This window comes from Aulostomus chinensis, chromosome 9, assembly GCF_037954235.1.
Source record: "Aulostomus chinensis isolate RoL2024-O1b breed Wild chromosome 9, RoL_Achi_v1.0, whole genome shotgun sequence".
NCBI classification, from domain to species: Eukaryota; Metazoa; Chordata; class Actinopteri; order Syngnathiformes; family Aulostomidae; genus Aulostomus; species Aulostomus chinensis.
Genome location: NC_141328.1, coordinates 24737764 through 24758692, shown reverse-complemented (window position 1 = coordinate 24758692; position 20929 = coordinate 24737764). Strand labels below are relative to the sequence as shown.

The 20929-nt window shown below is 40.6% G+C and overlaps 3 protein-coding genes across 7 annotated transcripts; 2 read left to right on the top strand and 1 right to left on the bottom strand.

Moving 5' to 3' along the window:
* Positions 1-7437: 7437 nt before the first annotated feature.
* ttll9 (tubulin tyrosine ligase-like family, member 9) lies at positions 7438-17258 on the top strand. Of its 4 annotated transcripts, XM_086214485.1 has the most exons (15): positions 7438-7738; positions 8133-8177; positions 8763-8862; positions 8945-9056; positions 9173-9358; positions 9951-10019; positions 10111-10201; positions 10314-10354; positions 10445-10532; positions 10747-10805; positions 10896-11092; positions 11539-11652; positions 13337-13461; positions 13649-13712; positions 17182-17258. In XM_086214485.1, the coding sequence occupies exons 2-15, from the start codon at positions 8153-8155 to the stop codon at positions 17183-17185; spliced, it is 1275 nt and encodes a 424-aa protein (XP_086070611.1). In that variant the 5' UTR covers positions 7438-7738; positions 8133-8152; the 3' UTR covers positions 17186-17258. The 4 variants fall into 4 exon arrangements, with proteins under 4 accessions (XP_086070611.1, XP_086070609.1, XP_086070612.1 ...); XM_086214483.1 differs by lacking the exon at positions 17182-17258 and having other exon boundaries at positions 7441-7738; positions 13649-16574; XM_086214484.1 differs by lacking the exons at positions 7438-7738; positions 17182-17258 and adding an exon at positions 7752-7862 and having other exon boundaries at positions 13649-16575.
* On the bottom strand, positions 14472-18212 carry fam217ba (family with sequence similarity 217 member Ba). Its single transcript, XM_086214482.1, has 4 exons — positions 17701-18212; positions 17517-17616; positions 17323-17387; positions 14472-17228 (listed from the first exon to the last, which is right to left on the bottom strand). Exons 1-4 carry the CDS (start codon positions 17805-17807, stop codon positions 15788-15790), a joined length of 1713 nt encoding a protein of 570 aa, XP_086070608.1. The 5' UTR covers positions 17808-18212; the 3' UTR covers positions 14472-15787.
* Positions 17005-20853, top strand: ppp1r3da (protein phosphatase 1, regulatory subunit 3Da). 2 transcript variants are annotated; one of them, XM_086214488.1, is made up of 2 exons: positions 17005-17297; positions 18968-20853. In XM_086214488.1, the coding sequence occupies exon 2, from the start codon at positions 18988-18990 to the stop codon at positions 19909-19911; it is 924 nt and encodes a 307-aa protein (XP_086070614.1). In that variant the 5' UTR covers positions 17005-17297; positions 18968-18987; the 3' UTR covers positions 19912-20853. The 2 variants fall into 2 exon arrangements, with proteins under 2 accessions (XP_086070614.1, XP_086070613.1); XM_086214487.1 differs by lacking the exon at positions 17005-17297 and adding an exon at positions 17322-18667.
* Positions 20854-20929: the final 76 nt, after the last annotated feature.

Here is a 20929-nt window from a genome sequence, read left to right as displayed (position 1 = left end):
TCGTAGGAACCCCGACTGTGTATGAGCTCATAAATAAGTCATAAATAGACATTCAGTGATTTATTGGCCAGCATATCTAAAACGCTGGCAGGTTTCAGCGAGGGCCACATGTGAAAGTAGGTTTGCACAACGCTTTTTATGCCTGCACACAACAGTTCATTTAAAACAAAAGGAAATTGCGGTCAATTTGTTTCATTTGATCTGAGTTCCGTTGAATTGATTCCATATTTACATTAATAAATATTGGAGCTGCAGTCAGAAACTCTTACCAGAAGCTGCATAGAGTTATTATGAAAGCTACTGTAAATGGAAACGTTTGGGAATTTGAACATGTTGAGCATGCAAATCAGTATTTTATTTGCCTCTATCAAGATTACTATAAAACAAACCTGCTGCTTGGAGCTGACATCTTGGTGTTGCTTCCTGCAGTTAAAATTACTACCTAAGCCTGCACTGCTGTAAAGAACTGAATAAAAACGCATGTAATTGATGTTTCTCCATAGGTTTTGTGAATAATGACCCTAGAATCAACCAGTAGCTGTTGGATTTGACAATACAGAGCTCCAGGATTATTATTTTTTCTTTGGCTCGATGGACTGAACTTTCCCGTGCAGTTCTCACTCTCTGGTTATGCAGTACAGTAAATGTCCAGTTCTCAGGTTCCCCTCATGAAATTCCTCAAAGATTGTGCTGTACAGTTCTCTGTGGCACCTTTCCAATAAACTAAGTCTGTCTCCTTTTTTTTCTTTCTTTCCAACGTCAAGACTGATTTCAGCTAAAATAGATGGAAAAATACCAGAGAAAAGACCCCCTCATGCTTCCGTCGAGGCATGTCATGCATAATAAAAATGTACATTCAACCCCCCATATTTAAGGCTTTCAGGATTATATGACATTGCATGATAAAATGGCATGAGGTTCTGTTACATTGAACAGAACATGTTCTTACTTTGTCTTACCTCCAAGTTTCAGAGCCTGCTTGTCACATTTACTTGAGTTAACAAGGGGAATCAGCTACCTGCACTGAATTACTCACTCTCGCATACCTACTCCCTGAAGAATGTGTGTATAGTTTCTACATAGGTGGGTTATTTACACTACATAGGAAGTGAAGTAGTTATGAGAGGAACTTTAATTTGCTTCTGAATCATTTGACAATCAGCAGACATGTAAGTGAGTGTACGGCAGACAGAATTGCTCATTCGTCCCTCCCCTCTCTGGAATGATAATGGGTTTGTGTGAAATTGCAGCTTTCTGGATCTTCACATTAGTGTTCTCACCTCTGATCACTAAGAATTGTCAACTGGACCGTTACCAGACAAAGATGTGGATTTGCCTCGTAGAAGTAGTTTTGTTGCTGTTGCTGTTGGCTTATTTTAACTGCGGGAGAGAAGCAACACGCATCCGTCTTTTCTTTCTTTTGTCCTCAGCTTGTCACACACTTATACACTCACCATTTATCTCTTTTAGCTCCAAACATGTGCTCTTACCCTCTCAGCCTGCGTCACCTGATTAATGTCTGCCAAGTATGTGTCACAAATGCATTTCTGTGGAAAGGGACACTTATGAGAGCGGGTAAGTTTTCACCTGCTTCAGCTTGTGTTCATACAAGAGGAGTCAGCCAGTGGGAAACAGATAAAAGACAAAGAGAAACAGGCAGAAAGAACAGGGTAGAAAAAAAAACCAAAAAATGTATTTGAAACTAGAGAATTGCTCGAAAGTTTGTCTATTGAGCAAAACTTTTTTTTTTCTTTTTATTGAACATTTTGAACATCAAACAAGCACAAAGTCCCCGCCAACTGTTTGGCGGACAGGAATGAATCTAAGCGGAAAGAAACGAGGCGAAGGGCTTGCTGCTCTTCAGAGGCTGACGGATGATGTCACACTATCATGAAAGAATGCTTCAGCAGCACCAATATTGAACTGTTAGCTTGTCAGCTTCAGTTTTATTTATGCCCCTAGTTTTGCTGAATCTAAATAAAAGAAACCTGAAAAGCAAAATTTCAGCAAGTGCATGTGGCAAGTGCATGTCCCCCTGAGAGAGGGGTGAGGCGATGAGTTGTAATTTGCAACTTCACCACTAGATGTCACTAAATATTGATCCTTTAAAAGTGAAGAAGAGAATGTGCCAAATGGTTCCACTCCTCTTATTCACAGCACAAACTCTTTCCATGTTGTCTGGTTTACAAAAACAGTTGGCTGACAACTTTGTTTTATGTATTTTAATTTTTACAAGCTTTACCAAACTGAAGAGTTGTTCCTTTTTGGCTCTTTCTCCATGAGGCCTTGTACCCTGTGATATTTTGTTCACGAAGTTATTGTCTGGCCAACGAATGAGTCAACACTTGCCAAAGCATGCTGTTAAATGGAGCCAGATTAATTTATTCAAAGTTCATCCAAAACTTTGCAAGGACTCGGTCCAACTCCAGCGTCTTCTGAGGATATGCCGGCAGCTCCTGAGCCCTGAAGTGAAGCTGCCGGGCCTCCGGAGAGACCGCTGTCAGTCTGCTCAGCAAACCAGCACTGTTGATGTCCCCTGGGAGTACAATCAGCAGCTGGGACGTCTATACTTGGTTGGCCACAGACAATAGAATAAAATAGAAATAATTTCCTTTGGGAAAGTTGACAGCCTCTGAATGTTTGACTTTCACACAGCTCCTATAGTTCACTTTATCCCCTGATAAGTGTTTCACCATTCAAGGTGTTTTGTCATCATTTAATTATTTCATTCATTGTATGTTACCCTTTCACTTTTGCAGCTATGAATGGACATTTAGCTTGAAATAACAGCTGACTGCTTCAGTTGTTGCTCCATAAATCTTTGTCTTTGTCATATTAGCACTTCGGTGATGAAAATCCTCTCTGCATCCTACCGCCATTTGTTCAGTTTTCTGCCCTGTTCTTTACCTCACAGTGGTAATTCAATGTATGTACGTACTGTATTCTTACTTCCCGCCAGCCGCTGCGTGTGAAGTGGTGATTATAAGTGCCCTGGATCTTGTTAGCAGATTGCAGCCAAGTGCAGTGGAACCCAGGCTTGACTATGAGGCGTAGCTATGTGACACAAAGCCAGGGGATTTACGGACTTACCTCTGGAGTTGTGTGGAGCTAATAAGGAGGGGAGCAAAGGAAAAACAATAAATAGGTAGCATTACCATCCCAAGACTGTGGATATATAAGCCTGTTGAAATGAATCTGATTAACTGGGAGTTAAAATGGTTCCACACATCAAATCAGGGTAAGAAAATCAGGCTCATGAAAAGATGGATTTTGCCTCTGAGCCAAGGATTCATGAAGCCCCTTTTTCAATATAAACCTGCTCTTCATTCCTGTACTCCCGTCTTGAAAACCGTGACATTTTTTTCTTCCATGTGAGCGTGACACAACTCCTCACTCAAAAGAGGAGGAATAAGACAAGAATAAGTTTGTACTTTTAAGAATACTGGTGAGGACTGGTCCCTCAAAGGTACATTTGTTACCTCAAAACTAGCAGGACTGGCCTTCGCATGGCCAGAATTACACTGTTTGACAAACAGAAACTGAATTTCTACCCTTTTGGATTCACACTAGTAATCTGACAGCATTGGTGGAGTGCTCTTCCTTGTTAAGTACATGTCACCACTTGCAGAATGGACAGTCTGACCTCAACTCCTCCCCTGCCTGGGCACATTACAGCGTATATGGCACAGGACACATCTACCGCATCCCAAACTTCTTCTTCTTTATCATAAATCTGTGAAGGGAGACAGAGTGAAAGATGGGTTTATGGCCAAGCTGACCTTCCTACCAAACAGAACATCATTCCAGTCTTTATCACAATAAAGGCAGCTGAATACCTCCATTATAAGTTACAGCTGATGCATCTGGTTTCCACAGATTTTCAGCTTTGTGGTCACTGTTTAGGAGCATATGGTTTATTAAGACTGGTGCCTATTACTCCCATGAATCTGTATGACCAGTGAGTGATGGTATGGAGATTTACAGGGGGGGGATACAAAGTGGTTGAATCAGCATTGCCTCCTTATTTTAAAAAATAAATGTAAATGGAGGTATAAAAAAAAAAAAAAATTCAGCACTTGATCCATAGAAAATCTGACAACATGTTTGAAAGAGACGTAGCTGTGGTTTTAAACTAAAAACATTATTGTAACAATAGCATTGTTCATGCTGGATAAGGAGGAAAGTGGTTAGCCAAAATTATAGGCATAATGAGGTACAACTTCTCCCAGAGAATTCTCTTGAGGGGTTTACTGCAAAACCAAAGAATGTTGAACAGAGAAACTATGCCTCAAAGTAAAAGTTTGCCAAGAAAGCTGACCCCTGGGTGGCACCTCAGGAATTATCAAGAAATACAGTTTTGGATTAAAGGTTTTGAAACACGGAGAGTGTAAAAGTCAGCTCCCAGAACCAAAATGCTGTCTAAACCTGACATCCCGCAGCGGTGACACAAAAGTAACGCTTTGATTCTTCTGAAGCTAATCCATTTATGTGAAGATAATGCACAAATTTTATTATACGATATTAAATAACAATCACATTTGTGCTTGGCCAAAATATTCTTCCAGCAAACTTTTGAACTTTTGGCTTCAATACCCAGATACACTTTCAACCAAGGCTGCCCAAAGTAGGGCCTGCCAGGGGGTTCATTTTGGCCCACCAGATGTTTAAAAACAAAAACACCCCCCCTTCCACAAAATGGTTGAATATTTTTAAAATAACATAACATTATATTGAATATCACTGCTTTCACTGTTTTCTTTTTTTGTGAGTTTTTATTTTATGAATTTTTTTAACATGGAATCCCAAATCAATAATTGTCGAATTCATGAATTTATCAGGGGACACTTTGCATAGGACATCTGTTGCCCAAACTGAAGTTTGACAGAAAAAGGAAAGGACAGTCAAAGAGGGTGGCACACACTCAAATAAAAAAGAAATTTTGACGACATAATACATGTTTGCCTTTTGCCTGCAGCCAACCAATAATTTTCATTTATTGAACCTCCCAAGGGAAAAAACTTTGGGCCACCTGCTCAAATACGGGCCGTAAATTCCTTCCACATATTCAAACAAATATTTCGTCTTGTTTTTTTCATTCGATGTAAAGGTTTCATTTTATTTATTTTATTTTCATAAGTCTGCTGAAAATTTTTTGGGCAGCACTCAATTGGCTGTTTTAACTGATTGCTGTTCCTGCTTATTTCAGTCTGTCAGCTCTAAATCTGACTCAGATATTTTATTGACAACTTTTTGGACAGAAACCTAACAAATATGTACATCTTATGTGGAGCAAACACGATGAAAGAAAAGCGTACATTTTTCTCATCCGTGGCTCGCCCAAACAGATGATGTTGATGAAATTTGAGGGAAAACAAATCCCATCTTATAGCCATCTGTTTTGGAAATGAAATATTGCACAACACAAACACAATAATTCTGTTCTTTGTCTTGGCTCTTTGAAGAAAGTCAGTTCTTCCAGCCATATGTTGTATTTTGTTATAATCACCATTTCACTAAAATAGCATACAAATGAAAGAAACATACAGGCACTGAGGCTTGTGTACATTCTGGAAGAGGTTTTGACATCCCAGTTGAGTGATCATATTACTCACTGCTGACAGGTCACACATATATCACATTTTATTTTAAAGCCCTGTTAATTATCACCTCTCCCCTTTTATTTTTGTCAAAGTCTAAAATGTTGTTTTCTTTTATTGGTGGCATGTAGCGGAGCAAGAAAAATGCACATCAATTCTCAGGGGAACTCTACCCTTTTATTCAGTGCTTGAGGGGAATCTGACCTCAGAGAAATCTCCAGTCACAGAAGAGACAAGTTTAAAGTGTTTAAAACAATGAATCTAGATGTTTTGGAGACATATTGAAATGTAATTATGTTGGAATAGTAAGATGAGAAGAATAGCAATCATCTCACATGCTGCACACCAACCCTTCTTGGTTCTTTCACATTACCATAGGAAACACATGGCAGCTCATTTGACACCGGCTGATTTTTTTTAGCAAATTTTTTTTTTCTACATTGTAAAACAAGATTGGTTTCTGTCGCCAAGAAACATAAACAGACTGGCTGCAATCCACATGATGTGTGAGTTTCTCCATGACTCATTTAGGATTTTTTATTTATACATATGCGTCAAAGTTTGAAGATGGAGCTTGATAGATGGATAGATTTATTTGACAAAATTTATTTCATACAGACAGGCTCCATGTAAGATGCTTTTTTATTATAGTATTATATACTTTATTTCGGTTTTAATCCTCTGTTACATTACGGAATGACAAATGGAATCTGAAATTGTCCTTCAAAGTTCAACAGTCAGCAGAACATGGGGGGAAATCTAATTCAACAATTTGCACAGCACCAGGACCACCTGGTAAGCGAGAGACTCAAGTCTTTGCAAAGACCCCAAACGGCAGCCTCTAGACTTGCCCGCAGGCTGACACAGACCCCTCAACACTTATTTTCCTTCGTAATCCTCCTGTCAAAATTGCCGATCGCAAACTTTGTCCTGGAGACATTTGTTATCTTAAATCACACAGAAAAAATGAAGTAAAATCAATATCCAAACATGCCTTTCAATAAAATCAATATACATTCTTTTATTTGTGTCTAAAATAATACTAAAATAATTTTGATCATGATGGTGATTTTTGGAGATGCATGAGAAAATTAGGGGGGAAAAAAAAACGCTCACACTGTAGGGTAACAAATATCCTTAATGTTGAAGAACAGATCCCAGCGTATGCAAAGTTAAATTTAATGTAATGATTTATAACTTTAATCTGAATTATACGCTGATGGCTAAACAGATATGACACAAATGATTATGGTAATTTTGCTTATTAGGAAGGGAATATTTCATGCTTACAGGAAAAAATGTTATTCAGTATTTGGAATTTGAATAGAACAAGTTAAGAGAAGTGCAGTGTTCTTCTAGACGAGAGTTTAGTGACATCAAGTGGCGATTTAATAGAAGTGTGGAGGGTTGATGGCAGTTAAGACGTTTTGGTCACGTTTTAAGACATTATATACTAATAGAGTTCATTCACAAACTCTAATCTAATCTTTTCTCTCAGCGTTTTCTAAATCTGATAATAATGTGAACCATTTAAAAATAAACTCAGAGGATCTATTAAATGGTGAAAATATAGGGCTTTTAAAAAAACAACAACCATCTATCGTCATTAACAACAAACAAACCATCGAAACGAAAGAAAAATCCCCATAAATTGCCTCCCAAGTCGGTTGCTTTACAAGCTCAACATATTTTATAGTCTCACAGCACGTTTATTGAATCAATATCCATTTTCTTCATTTGTCTTTTGGTTTGAGAATTTGTGGCCTAAATCGAGAAGATAGAAAAAATGGTAGACTTTTCAAAATTAAACTAACATAACACCTTTTATCACTCGGACTATTTGGGGTGATTAACTTTTGGCCTTACTGTGTTAAGGGAGAAAATGCTCCACGTTCAGGTCACATATGAGCTTTTCATATCAATCAAGATTTTTTTTTTGCTAATCTCCAACAAATTTTTATATACTGTATGTATATAGGTCATTTTACAGTGGGATTCTACGGGAACGAACGTGGGACAATCTTCTTTCCAGTTGTTTGTGGTTACCATGACAACCGTTTTGGCTCTCTTGAAGGCTGTTGCTTGCTAACTACAGGAACTGCTATAACTTCAAAGGGAACTCATCCATGTTACAATATAAGGTAAATAGTTAAATGTCGATTTTGTTGCACCTGTCTGCCGTGTTTCGCGTTAGCAATGATTGACGTTAGCATCACAAGCTACGTAGGAGACTCCTGAGGCGTGGAAGCTACGACTTATTCTGCTGTACGATAATTTGTATAAAGAGCGACTTGTGGGGTCGGCTCTATGTCTTTTGTATATTATGTATTCAATAGTTTAAGCCTTAAATGTGAATTGCGTTTGAGGTTTGGCGGTGCTCTTACTGTTAAATGCTGGTAAAGCTAACACATGAGCTCCCAAACCAGTGGAGTCGCTGAATTAATTACGTATAATTTGTTGCAATGGCGTGTTGACACACTTGTGGTTCAAACAAATTTTGTCTAATCCTGATTCACTGTCTTTCCCCTTGCAAAGATCTGGATGTAAAGACTTATATGATAATGGCAAAGGTGAAAAGCAGTGAGTATAGTTTTTCAAAATCTAACATTTTATCATTTTATATGAAGTCATATAAACTATTGTCATGCAACTAAACATTAAGGAGTGCTACATGTGGGTTACTGAGGTCAAATATCAGGTGTTGTCCGATGCCAGGGCTAGAAGGCTAAAAATAAAAATCAGTGACTGCAGCATACCTAGTTTTATTGAGTTGCAATGACAATCCTGATGAAGACATTTTGAATATAAATTGTTCCTTGATCCTTTCCAGCCATTGATCCATTAGCTAGTAGGCTGGACAGTCTGTTTTTTTTTTTTTTTTTTTTTGTTTTTTGTTTTTACACTTTATATTGGCATGAGGTGGAGGATCGTTTATTAGCCAGTGGAATAAGCTGCACTGTAGTCTGGTGGCACCACAGGGGATTTTTCTGTGTCTTTGCCAAGGACAACAGAGTGAACAGGCTGTGGTCGGGGTGGGCGTTCTCTCTAATTATCATTTTTGGCTTTGCACAAGCACCTCACCTCATTGATATTTTCATTTTGGTTTAAAGTGTCTCTAATTTGGTCACAACAGTTATTCCTAACGTAATAATCATGTTGTCTCAGTCCCCAGGGAGGGAAAGATTGGTGTCTTTTACAAATGTGGCCTGTTCAACACCATACAGGACGTTCTGCACCAAAGACCAGGCTGGGTTGAAGTCAAAGAGTGAGTAGGGCTGTTATGGTTATTGTAACAGCACTTTCTTTGCTGTAATCGTGGTTAGCTTCCGGTATTCTTTTCATCACAGCGATGGAGACTGGGATTTCTACTGGTGTGATGTGGGCTGGCTCAGGGAGAACTTTGACCATTCTTACATGGAGGAACATGTAAGGATAAACCACTTCCGCAACCATTATGAGGTAAGGCAGCACTAGTGGAGCATGCTAGGAGACATGACAAAACAGAGATTTAAGATGAATCAAGATATATTCAGTTGAAAAGTCACATTGTCTTTTTTCTGCGTTTTATGTTACAGTTGACTCGTAAAAACCTCATGGTGAAAAACTTGAAAAGATACAGAAAAAGTCTTGAAAAGAATGTTGGTCGCATGGAGGCATCCAAGTGTGATTTTTTCCCGTGCACCTTCACACTGCCCAGTGAGTATCATCTCTTCGTAGAAGAGTTCAAAAGAAGCCCTGGAAGCACCTGGATCATGAAGCCGGTGAGATCAATTTGAATACTTGAAATTTGGGGTGTAAAGTTTCATCATCATACAATATCACATTGATCCTTTGAACCAAAACACAGTAATATCATAAAGTCTGACATGATCCAGTTTCAGTTTGATTTGACTCAGGGGCCTGCAATCTGAATGCTATACGCCCACGAGCACAATCAAGTGCATTAACATTATCACGTCAGAACTACAACTTGGTCTCGTAATTTTTTCCTCAACTAAGTGAAACACAACGATCAGTGTATTCTTTTTAAAGCAGATAAAATAAAGTTGATGGCCAAGCTGTTGGAGGTAAAGAGGATGTGCCACCAGGAATTTCAAAATAAAGGTACAACTAAAATGGCAGCTTGCGGTATGGATAAATCAGTGGATTTTGCATCGATTACGTATATCGTCAGTCATCGAATTGATAAATCGATGCAGATCAGGAATCATGACACCCCTAGTTGTTATCAAGTGCAGAATGTAACTCCATCTAGAGAAGCAGACCATTATGCTATATTTAGCTTTGGCCCGGTTTTGTATAAGCTCATTAGATCCCAAATAATTATATGAAATTTAACTCTTATCTTTAAAGGTAGCTAAATCCCAAGGGAAAGGGATCTTCCTCTTCAAGAAACTGAAAGACATTATGGATTGGAAGAAGGTAACGTTTGTTGATTCACTAAAAGCAACGAAAAAGAACACACAGACACACGTACTCATGAATCCTGATCAATAAATGCTGCGCTTTATAGGATGGAACCCGAACAGAGGAACATAAGGATGCAGCTCAAGTTGAGAATTATGTGGTACAGCGCTACATAGAGAACCCCTACCTAATTAACGGTGATGTTTTAAATCAGGGAACACTTTTATTGTAACTCACTTTGGATAATGTGAAAATAGACTATGTAATCCAAGAGAGGCTTTATTGTTTCCATGATTTGTGTCCCCACAGGCAAAAAGTTTGATCTGAGGGTCTACGTTCTGGTCACATCAGTATGTAATCAACTTTCTAAATCACAATTTTATTCAAATTGCCCATTTTTGTTGCATCTGTGAATCACTGTCTTTGCCTTTGTGCTCCAGTATATTCCCTTGAGGGCATGGTTGTACCGAGATGGATTTGCTCGCTTCTCAAGCACACGTTTCTCCCTCAGTAGTATTGATGACAAGTGTATCTTTTTTGGCAGTATAACAGTTTTAAATGTTTATATGCTTTGGTTTTAGCTCCAGTCATCCCTGTAGATAGTTGAGTTTTAAATGCAAAGGCAATGCTGCTTGATGTGACCTATTTTTGGAGGCTGTGTTTGCTGCTTTCTCTTCCAGCCCAATTGAAGGTGTAATTATGTCATTAAAGTCCCCAAATTCTCCTTAGTGCCTCTTATCAGATATGCACCTCACCAATGTGGCTGTTCAAAAAACAGCACCTGACTATGATCCTGAAAAGGTGAATAGATCATCTTATGTTTATGTGAGTCTTACTGAAACCTCCCCTCTTCACATGGTTCAATTTCTCCTCATATCCACGCCTAAATAGGGGTGTAAGTGGCAGATACAGCAGCTTCGAAGGTACCTGACCGCAAAGCACAGCCGAGAGACGGTGGAAACACTGTTCAGAGAGATGGATAACATCTTCATCCGCAGTCTGCAGAGTGTGCAGAAGATCATTATAAATGACAAACATTGCTTTGAGCTCTATGGGTATGACATTCTACTGGATCAGAACCTCAAACCGTAAGTTCTCATGTCATACACGCACACACTCACACACACAAACACACACATACTCCAGCACAGTGGATCGTCTACTCTTATGTTCACCTGCAAAGAAGCACTTAAAAGCATGTGAGCGCACAACATAAGCACGAAAAAAACCACGTGAACAGACAAGCAAACACAGTTTGATTCCTGACATGTTTTACTTGCCCACCTGGATACTGGGAAAACGTTGTATGAGCAACTCAGTAAATCTGTGTACTTGAAAATTGACAGCTGCGTAGTGATCCTGCGGTTTACATGCACACTAATGACAGAGCCTCTTTCCTGTCTAAATACTATAACATTCAATACATTCCAATCTAAGAGCCTTCACCGAACTGTTTGCTTTTCCCCGCGGATTCGTCTAATGCTACTTTAAAGTAAATGTCAGGAGAGTGTCATCACCAGCCATCTCTTTGCAGGTGGTTAATTGAGGTTAATGCCTCTCCATCACACACAGCCAGTAGTCAGGAGGATTACAGGATGAAGTGCAGACTGCTGGAAGACACTTTGAATGTTGTTGATATGGAGGGAAGGTAAATATCTCTTTCTTCAGAGTCAGCATTTACTCGAGCTGTCAAAAGCATACTGTCAGTTCAATTTGGATTTCTGTTTTTGTGCATTATGTCCTTAATAGGAGAGGGCACTCATAAGTACATGTGTAGGAACATATAATGTAATATAAACGCACCTTATAAAAGATCAACATTACAAAATAAACACATATCATAATGTCAGATATCTTAAGACTTGGGGCAGCACGGTGGTGCAGTTGTCAGCACTGTCGCCTCACAGCAGGAATGTTCCGGGTTTGAGCCCCGGCTCCAGCACAGGATCTTTCTGTGTGAGTCTCCATGTTTTCCCTGTGCCTGCGTGGGTTCTCTCCGGTACTTCGGCTTCCTCCCACGGTCCAAAGACATCAAGAGGGGACTAGGCTAATTGATACTCTAAATCAGGGGTGGGCAATCATGTGCCATGGAGGGCCGTGTGTATGCAGGTTTTCCTTCCAACCAAACACTTTAACAGGTGATTCCACTGATTAACACTCTTCTGTGGCTGAAGGTGTGTTAATCAGTGGAATCACCTGTTGAAGTGTTTGGTTGGAAGGAAAACCTGCATACACACGGCCCTCCATGGCACATGATTGCCCACCCCTGCTCTAAATTGACCGTAGATGTGACTGTGAGTGTGAATGGTTGTCTGTCTCTATGTGTTGGCCCTGCGATGGACTGGTGACCCGTCCAGGGTGAACCCCACCTCTCGCCCGAAGGCTGCTGGGATGGGCTCCAGCCCCCCATGACCCTTAAGAGGATAATGGATGGACAGATGGATCATAAGACTTATTTTTAAGACTGTAAACTAAGTTTGGTGTAGACAAGGTGAGCTTAGGGCCTCACGTCTGATGATTGAATTGGGTTTGGTTTCTCGTTTGCGTACCTGTAATCCTGCTGATTCTTGAAAGAGATTCCGAGTTTTTCCTTTCTTTCCCCCAAAAATGTCTCTTGATGTTGACATTGAGCTTGACAACACAATACTCTCTTCATGTGTCATGCATGCTACCTTGAACCGACACATGACAAAGTATTTCAATGCCTTCCAAGTTCAAGACACAACATTCAGAATCAAACAGCTAAGGCTCGAGGAAGTAAGCTTTAAAGCCAGTCTAAATGCAAAGAGTGCCCTCTGTTGGAATCAAGTTTATTAGCATTACAGACTCATCATTAGCATAGAGATTTATTCACTTTTCGCTGCCTTCTCTTGATTTTTTAGGGAAGGGATGATTGGTTTTCCTTAGAGGACATTTGCGATGGGATTGAGACTGTCTATAATTTGTCAGTGTGGGCTGTAGACCTTGCTGTCTCAAGGATTTAGAACAAATTAACAGTATACATTTGGTATGTTATTCAGTCATCTGAATTTATACAGTCTGTGTCCTATTCACACTGACGTACCAAAATTCGATGACTTTTGAAGTGGGGCTCTTTAGGTCTGTAGGAAAGCCTTTGACTTGCTTGCTATTATTCCCTGTACATGTCACATTCTTAGTTTTTTCACTTATCTATAGAAAATGACAAAATTATCACGTGCATGGTGCGTGATTTATAGCATGTTTTTATGTGAAGAACTATTTACCACTCACAAGGTGAATGCTGTACAACTTTTAATCTCTTGTTTTGAGTTGTGACTTGCACTGTACTTAACACTGCTTTATCTCATTAGGTTGACTGGCAAGGAGAAGCGGGTGGGCGGCTATGATCTGATGTGGAATGATGGGCCTGTCTATAAAGAGGACATCAACACAGACATATTTGGCACTTCATGCTTCACTGCCAACACACACTTAGGTCAGCAGACTCTGGTGCTAACGCAACAATAATCCTACTTTTTTAAGACTCCAAAAGGTTTGCAAGTAAAGCAGCTATAAATATGCAAATGTACACATGCAATGTAAACCATGGTAGCTGACCATTTGCTCATGTGACGTGGCATGGCCGCTACATAATGCAATTGTACTTCTCTGCCTTGTTGCAGGGTGTGTGAACGACAGAGACCAGCAGCTACGTCGGCTTCTAAAACCACTTCCATGTCAGAAGAGGTCGTAGTCAATTTCACCAATGTGACATCCGGCTACCACAGTGATTGACATGCAAGATGTCATCACAGTGGCATCTGTTTGTGGGAGGGTCAACAAATAGTTTACTAGCATTAAAAATACTTAATGTGATATTGTTTATCTGTGATAATCTGGTAAAATTTCAGCTGCGGTAGTAAGTAACTAGGTATGTTTACCCAAGTGCTGTTCTAAGTACAGAGTCAAGATTGCTGTATTTTTCTGAAGTATTTATCTTAAGAGGGATTTTTACTTTAACTCCACTGCATTTATCTGAACCCATCGGCTACTTTAAAGAAACATGTTTTGCAAAGTAAACATGTTAAAACTTGATGGACACAATTGAAGCAGCACAGTTACAACACACACAACCTTTAACGTGACTTTTAGAGATCAGTCAGTGGAATACACAAACTGAGTAGGATAAGTACTCTTCTTTTGATACTTGTATATGTTTACGCAAGTAGAATTTTGAATGGACAGTGTACTTTAACCAGAGTACTATTTTATTTTATAGAAACTGCATATTTCTTCTTCCACTCATTTCCAAGTGCCTTGATAATGAGTGAATATGGAAATGTCGACCAACTGATATATTTCTGAAGTGTACAGGAAAAAGCGTGTTAAAATACCAGACGAGTGTAACTGGTTGCTTAGCAGTTACACTCAGTAACGAAATCTGTTGTGATGTGCAGGATCTTTTCATGTGTTCATAAGAATGGCACAGCTACCCTTTGAGTGCAAAACATTTATTTCTATGCCTTACAAATACTTGCATTCAACATTGAGAAAATACATACCACAATCTTTCAGCGTGCGAGTCAACATAATGTACATTTTTTTAATAAATACATCGCCACTCCTGGCCCCTTATCTATGGCTTTGATACTTTACATGAATATTAGGTTACTGAATGCATATCACATCATTTACATTGATGTATTGTTCCAGGAATCAAGTGCACATGTTAAATCACAGAAAACAGTTAAGACACTAATGTAAACAGTGTTCTGAAAACTTCAAGTATGCAGTGAATATGGAGGAGATATGTGTAACATTACCCAACAGCTAAGTTGTGTCGAAATTCTACCGAGTCATAGGATTGACCAATGGTACAGCACAGTAGACGTAAAAGTACATTCAGCTCTAAATATTTTTCCTCGTATGCATGATAATGTAAACATAATAATGAGCAATGATGAGTACAAGTCAACCACAACACTTTTCATAAATATAACTATGGTGTATAAAATCTGGAAAAATATGCATTTACATTCGTAGCAAACATTACACTCTTCAATGATAGAAAGAGCTCAGCTCTATGCAAAATACAGTATATTTCTCGTAGACTACAATTCAAGCTGTTCAAACATGAAAAGCCCTTGTAACCAAAAATTTCAAACCATTGCACAAGTATATCTGAAACAAATAACTGCAGCACACCGCCATTTATATCACCTCCTTTTCAGCCAAAGATGCACGAAGTGAACGTATGTCTTTAAATGAGGCACCAAAGAAAAGATTAAAGCAACATCAAGTAAAATATAGAGAACAAATACATTCCAACATCAAAAAAATCCACTATGGATGGTTATGGTTGTATTCAATGATTAGAATGCCATGGTTTAAATTCACGATGGGATACTTATACTGGAAGCTGTCTGATGGTGTTGTGGATGTCTATTTCTACATTAGTAGGATACTGAGACATGAGCAGTGCAACAGGTTACATAAAAGCTATGTTGTTGTTTTTTAGACTCCTAGTAAAGTTTAGGGTCACAATGTCCAAACATTATGACTGCTATTAATTACTGTACATTTGAAATGACTTCCAGTGTGTTAACCTGTTACTATGCTTCCAAATCGTGGCTGTGTTTTCCCTACACCAGCTGCTAGAACTGATAGGTTTGACCTTTAGAAGGCTGTGGAGCACTAACTCATTTAGACTGCTGCACTACAGCTAGAGCATGTTAAGATTACACAGATTACACAGAAAGCGAGCATAGATTCAAATCCTGCAGCAAGTAACCACTAAGTAAAGCCGTTTAGGTCTACAGGGGTCACTTTGCGACAAAGTGCACATTTTTTGTTTTGCCATTCTGCTTACTACTTAATGAGGCTTTGGGGAGAGATTGTGGCTCTTTTGCAGCTCTTTTCATGGCGGTTTTAGAGGCCTGACCCCCCGCCTCGGTCCCCTGCCAGTCCTTCTCCACTCTCTTCGAGGTCATAGCCTCTCTCTTGCTTGCAACAAAAACACGTTTCTCAGCTCCAGCTGCTTTGATCCCTCCAAGTTCCTTTTTAACATCCGTCTCGGAGTTGGCTCTGACGCGGTTCTTCCTTACTTGACCTTTACCGTTTGAGTTAGCTCCAGGTCCTTGGGGTTGTTTACGGACATTTCCTGCAGCCTGCATGTGCCTGAGATGACTCCTTCCTGCCGAGGGGCTAACTGGGGTCTGGGCTCCACCTCCCCCTTGTGCTCCTGGGCTCCTTCCTTCTTTGGAGGTTTCTCTGGTCTCACTGCTGCTCCTCTTTGCTGGTGCTCCAGGTCGGGTTTTACGCTCAAGCAGTGGGCTGAGTCGTGAGTGGCGTTGGTAGGCATAGGCAGAGCAGCTTCCGTTGCAGAGTGGATAGCGAATGTGACAGTGAGGGCAAACTGGAAATCGGGAGACCTGGTGCTGGGCAGAGGCCGTAGCAGGTGATGGAGGGTTGTTGACGGGTGTGAATGGAAAGGCTCGCTGGCTGTGCCGCAGGCCTTTAGGGGAGTTGAGTCGGGATGGAGGAGCTGTGTGAGGTCTGGGTGGGTGAGCAGTTGTAGTATTGGCAGAGGGGAAGGCTTGTGGCCTGGTGCGGCTCCCAGGTGGCCGGCTGCTCTCTGCCTGCACTGTTTGGATCTGGAGCCACTCCAGCTGCAACAGCCTCTCCAGGTATTTCTCTAAGGGCCCTACTGGTTTGGGGCGGGGGGCACCACGGCCTTCGGTGTGAAGAAACACTGCTAACTGTCTGAGGCTCCAGCTGTTGAAGGGAGGAGGCAGAAAGTCTGGGTAACTGTAGGTGGGTTTCTCGCTCTCGTCTTCGTCACCCACAATCCCGCGGGGTCCTGGGAAGTCGGGAGGAAAGTCATTAGTGTTGATGACCTCAGCCCGGAGGTTGAGATGAGGAGGGGTGCAGGGGGTGCATGGGGATGGCAGCACAGGCAGCCTCTCAGAATCTGACAGGTCACTGGCACTGTCAGTGTCATCATCCTTCTGGTTATAATGCTGCTGCAACACCTCGGGAGTAGGGGCTTGGGAGTGCGTTAGGGGGTGTACTGGCATGTGCCGTAGCCCTGATATTGGGGAGAGGGGCAATGAGAGAGCCCTCCGATTTTTCCCCATCCCCCCACGATTCGGCTGCAGTTCACTGGTGCATTGTGACATCCGTTGATTTTCTCGTTTTTCCTCTTTTCTGTGTGCAGATGAGTGTTGGCGGAGATGAGGCCGCGGATCTCCCTCTTCTTCAGGGCTTTAAGAGTCAGACAAGTCACAGAAGAGATTTAGGGATCTACTGGATTTGGACAGAGAACTGCATTCTGTATGAAAGCCCTCTGCACACATACCTGGAGAGTTTGCTTGTATGACACGTGGTGCCAGATTTCAACCTGCAACCTTTTGACTGTGCACCCTGCAAAACAAACATGCTAGTTAAGACCTTCTTATGAGGTTTGCTCACAATGTTGCACCTTGTATATCTTTTGTTAAAGCATAGAACAAAATGTATCATTTGTTTATCAGGAAGATGCCCTTTACTCACCCTCTGCGCCGCTGCTGCCACTGTGTCCTTATCCTGACCTGGTCCTGGGAGACCGTTTTTCATTTGGCCCGCTGCTTTCTTGATCTTGCCTTTCTTAGAACTGTGAGAACATGATATATTTTTCCTCTGCAGCCTGTGACAAAACAATGTAGTATTCAAGGTGTCTCTGTAAATTGAGGCCTACCTGGCTCCTGGTCCGCTATTTTCAGTATTTTTTACCCGAATCTTCTCCTTGGAGACGACGCGTTTCAGTGGCGTGGAAGCTGTGCGTTCCTGCATGATGGGTCCCATGTTGCATCGAGGTGGCCCCGATAGGATGTTCGCTTTGAGTCCAGCACAGTTCAGTGGTGCTATAGCTAAAGAACCCAGCCGCTATCTCGGATCTGATGATCTGTTCGGAGAATGATGCTCAAAACACCCATTTTGTCAAAAGTGCTGCAATGCATCATGCGCTAACGTCTTCTCCGCTGTTACACTCGTGCCATAGATTCGCCTCTTTGGTGAATAACTCTTGAAACGATTATTTCAATGAAGAGGTAAAAGCAGACGTATCTGGGTTTTTTTTTCAGACGTCACCACCCTCGTTATTAAAAATGTACGACGGTTAAACAGCGTATTGGCTTTGTTTGGCTCCCTGCTAGATAGGTTTGTTTACCTGCTGCTGACTGGCTAGCCGGGACGTCGATGTGTGCGCTGGAGGTGCATTATGGGACTTGGAGTTCAGGTGTCTTTGATGCTCTTTCAAAGGAAATACTTAGACGTCCTCTAATAACTACGTTTGCTATTGATGAATAATACTTAAATTTTATTCGGGAAAATAAACCCACGTGTTTGAATAAATAATTAAAAAATGTTGCACATAAATTAGATTTATTGGGAAGTTACTCAATCTCCCATGAAGCGTCGGTGATATTGTGGTCCGTTGGTAGCTTCCTACTAACTGCGCGCAGGCTACCTGATCGCCATTAAGCGTCATCCACGCGAGCGTGTTGGAGAGGTGGTTATGAATCTGTTTATATGAGAGCAGCCAGTTGCGGAAACTCTATGACGCACGGAGACGCGCAGCTCCATGTTATGGTTTTAAGTGGAGGATCAAACCTCGGCTGCATCCTGCAATTTAAGAGTGAAATTACGCCTCACGTCTGTATCTGGTGAGAACAAGAACACTCGTCATTCAATTCAACCAAATAATAGGCAATTTTAGCAATAATTGGAAATAGATGTGCACTCAGGCACGTACTCCACGAGTACACGCCCACCATCTCTGTCCAGTTTTTGTTGTCACATGTACAACGAAATAGTTGATTTGATCAACTTCCGCCCCCGGATTGTGCTTTTTTTAGGGGTAAAAACTGCACAGAAGTTACAGATAAGTCATTATATTTTTTTTATTCTAAGTGCATCCTGGGATGCAGTGTTTCATAACTTGTGTTTCACAACCCTCTTTACAGGTACGCAGCTCTCCCAGATCATGGATCGAGCTTGGTTTATTGGACAGGAGAGGATTTATCCTCCAATATCTGAACAGCAGATGTCTCGCTCCTTCAGCAGTTTCTCACAGCCCTGCATGACTATCAACCTGACTGAAATGCTGCGTACTGATAAATCTAATGCAGAGAAAAAGCCAGTTCCAATCCGCCCCCCAAGCCCAAGAGCGTCGCTGCCAAAAGCTCGTGAGCTCCACCACAGTCTCTCCTGTGAACCCACACCCAAACCCATCATCCACCAACGGTCACACTCTCTGCCTCCAGTCAGAGGAAAGAAGAAGCAATGCAAACATATTGGCGTACGATTTGTTGACTCTTTAGGCCTCGACCTGGAAGATATCAGGCTTTTCAAATCTGGAGAGGAACCATTTGTACCACATCATGTTACCTTTAGATTACTGATGGCTGCAGAGTTGGCTGATGGAAGGCATCTGGAGATATCTCTGCCATACCTAAAGCCAGTTTTTGCCCAACAACCCGGTGACCATCCAGGATTTCTGCATCGTCTCAAGGAGCAGAAAGTATGTCTGGAGAGAATCTGTTGTTTTGAACTGGGTGTCATTGGAATCACCCAGGTCCTCAATCTGGACTTTGAGAAAGATGTGACAGCCCGCTATTCTTTTACGGAGTGGAAGAGCTGCACAGAAACAAATGCCTCCTGGGTGTCCACCGTCACCAAGACCTGGGAAGGAGGAGGGGGCCAACTCACCTGTGATACATTTCGTTTCCACCTTCCGGTCCCTCCCTTCCTGCAGCCAGGAGCAGTGTTAGAGTTTGCCATCAAATACAAAGTTTGTGGAGCTGAGTACTGGGACAACAACAACGGAGAGAATTACAAGTTAGTTTGCCACAACTACAAGCTCACAGTGCCCAAAGAATGCGAGGATAGCATGGTTCACTTTTTTTAACATGCTGACTAAAGGATAAAGAAAATATTTGAAGCACTTTTATTTAAAATAACTGCATTGTAATTATCATGAACTTCTCTTTCAGACAAAAGTGCTGATCAAAGATTTCTTGGAATAATGTAAGACTCAGGATAAACTCTTCGCTGTGGTGAGCCAGAGTGAAATTACAAACACTAAGTGCACTTAAAAAAATCTGTCGCCGCATTTGTTTTTCTTTTGTATCTTTAATTGCACTGTTTTTGTTTGATTTTCCATGCTACTTCATAAAATTGCACTTTAATGTTGGAGACATGCAATATAAATGACATCAACATGAATACAGTGTTAACATGAAAATTAATTGAAAATGTTAATAAATTATAATTAATCTGCTGTTTCTTCCAGCTTGGGCTGCACAATTAATCAAAATTCAATCTAGCTTACAATATGGCCTACTGCAACTTTTAAATTGCAGGAAACTAACATATTTCTTCAATAATGAATTCATGTTAAAGTACAACTTCAAATTAAATATTTTGGTGCTGCATTGATATCCTGCCTCAGATCTTACTGACTTTAAATATCTTGGTTGTAAATCCTGATGGAAGTCACACCGTTCTAATTTTAATACGGCATCCCACGAAAATGAGAATATTCATATGGAAATTAACATTACCTCTTATGACACAAAACATACCATGATAACATTATCAGTCAAAATAATTGCTATTTTATATATTTCAACATGTTGTAGCCCTCGCTAGATATCTAACATGGAAAGGGTTTTGCTTTCCTTTTTTTGCAATGCATCTGTCAAATCTACTGAACCATTTTTCTCTGCATTTTGAATTGTATTTTAGTAAAATCCTTCCTAATCAAATGTTGAAACCATGAAGATACAGTTTAATTGTCTTTTCAGAATTCCCCAAATGAGCACTTTGCTTATTTTAACAATAAAGCAAAAATAACACATCATGTGTTGTGACTGTTTTAATTATTAGCAGTATTAAAATCTTAATCATTAGTGACTGATGACTCA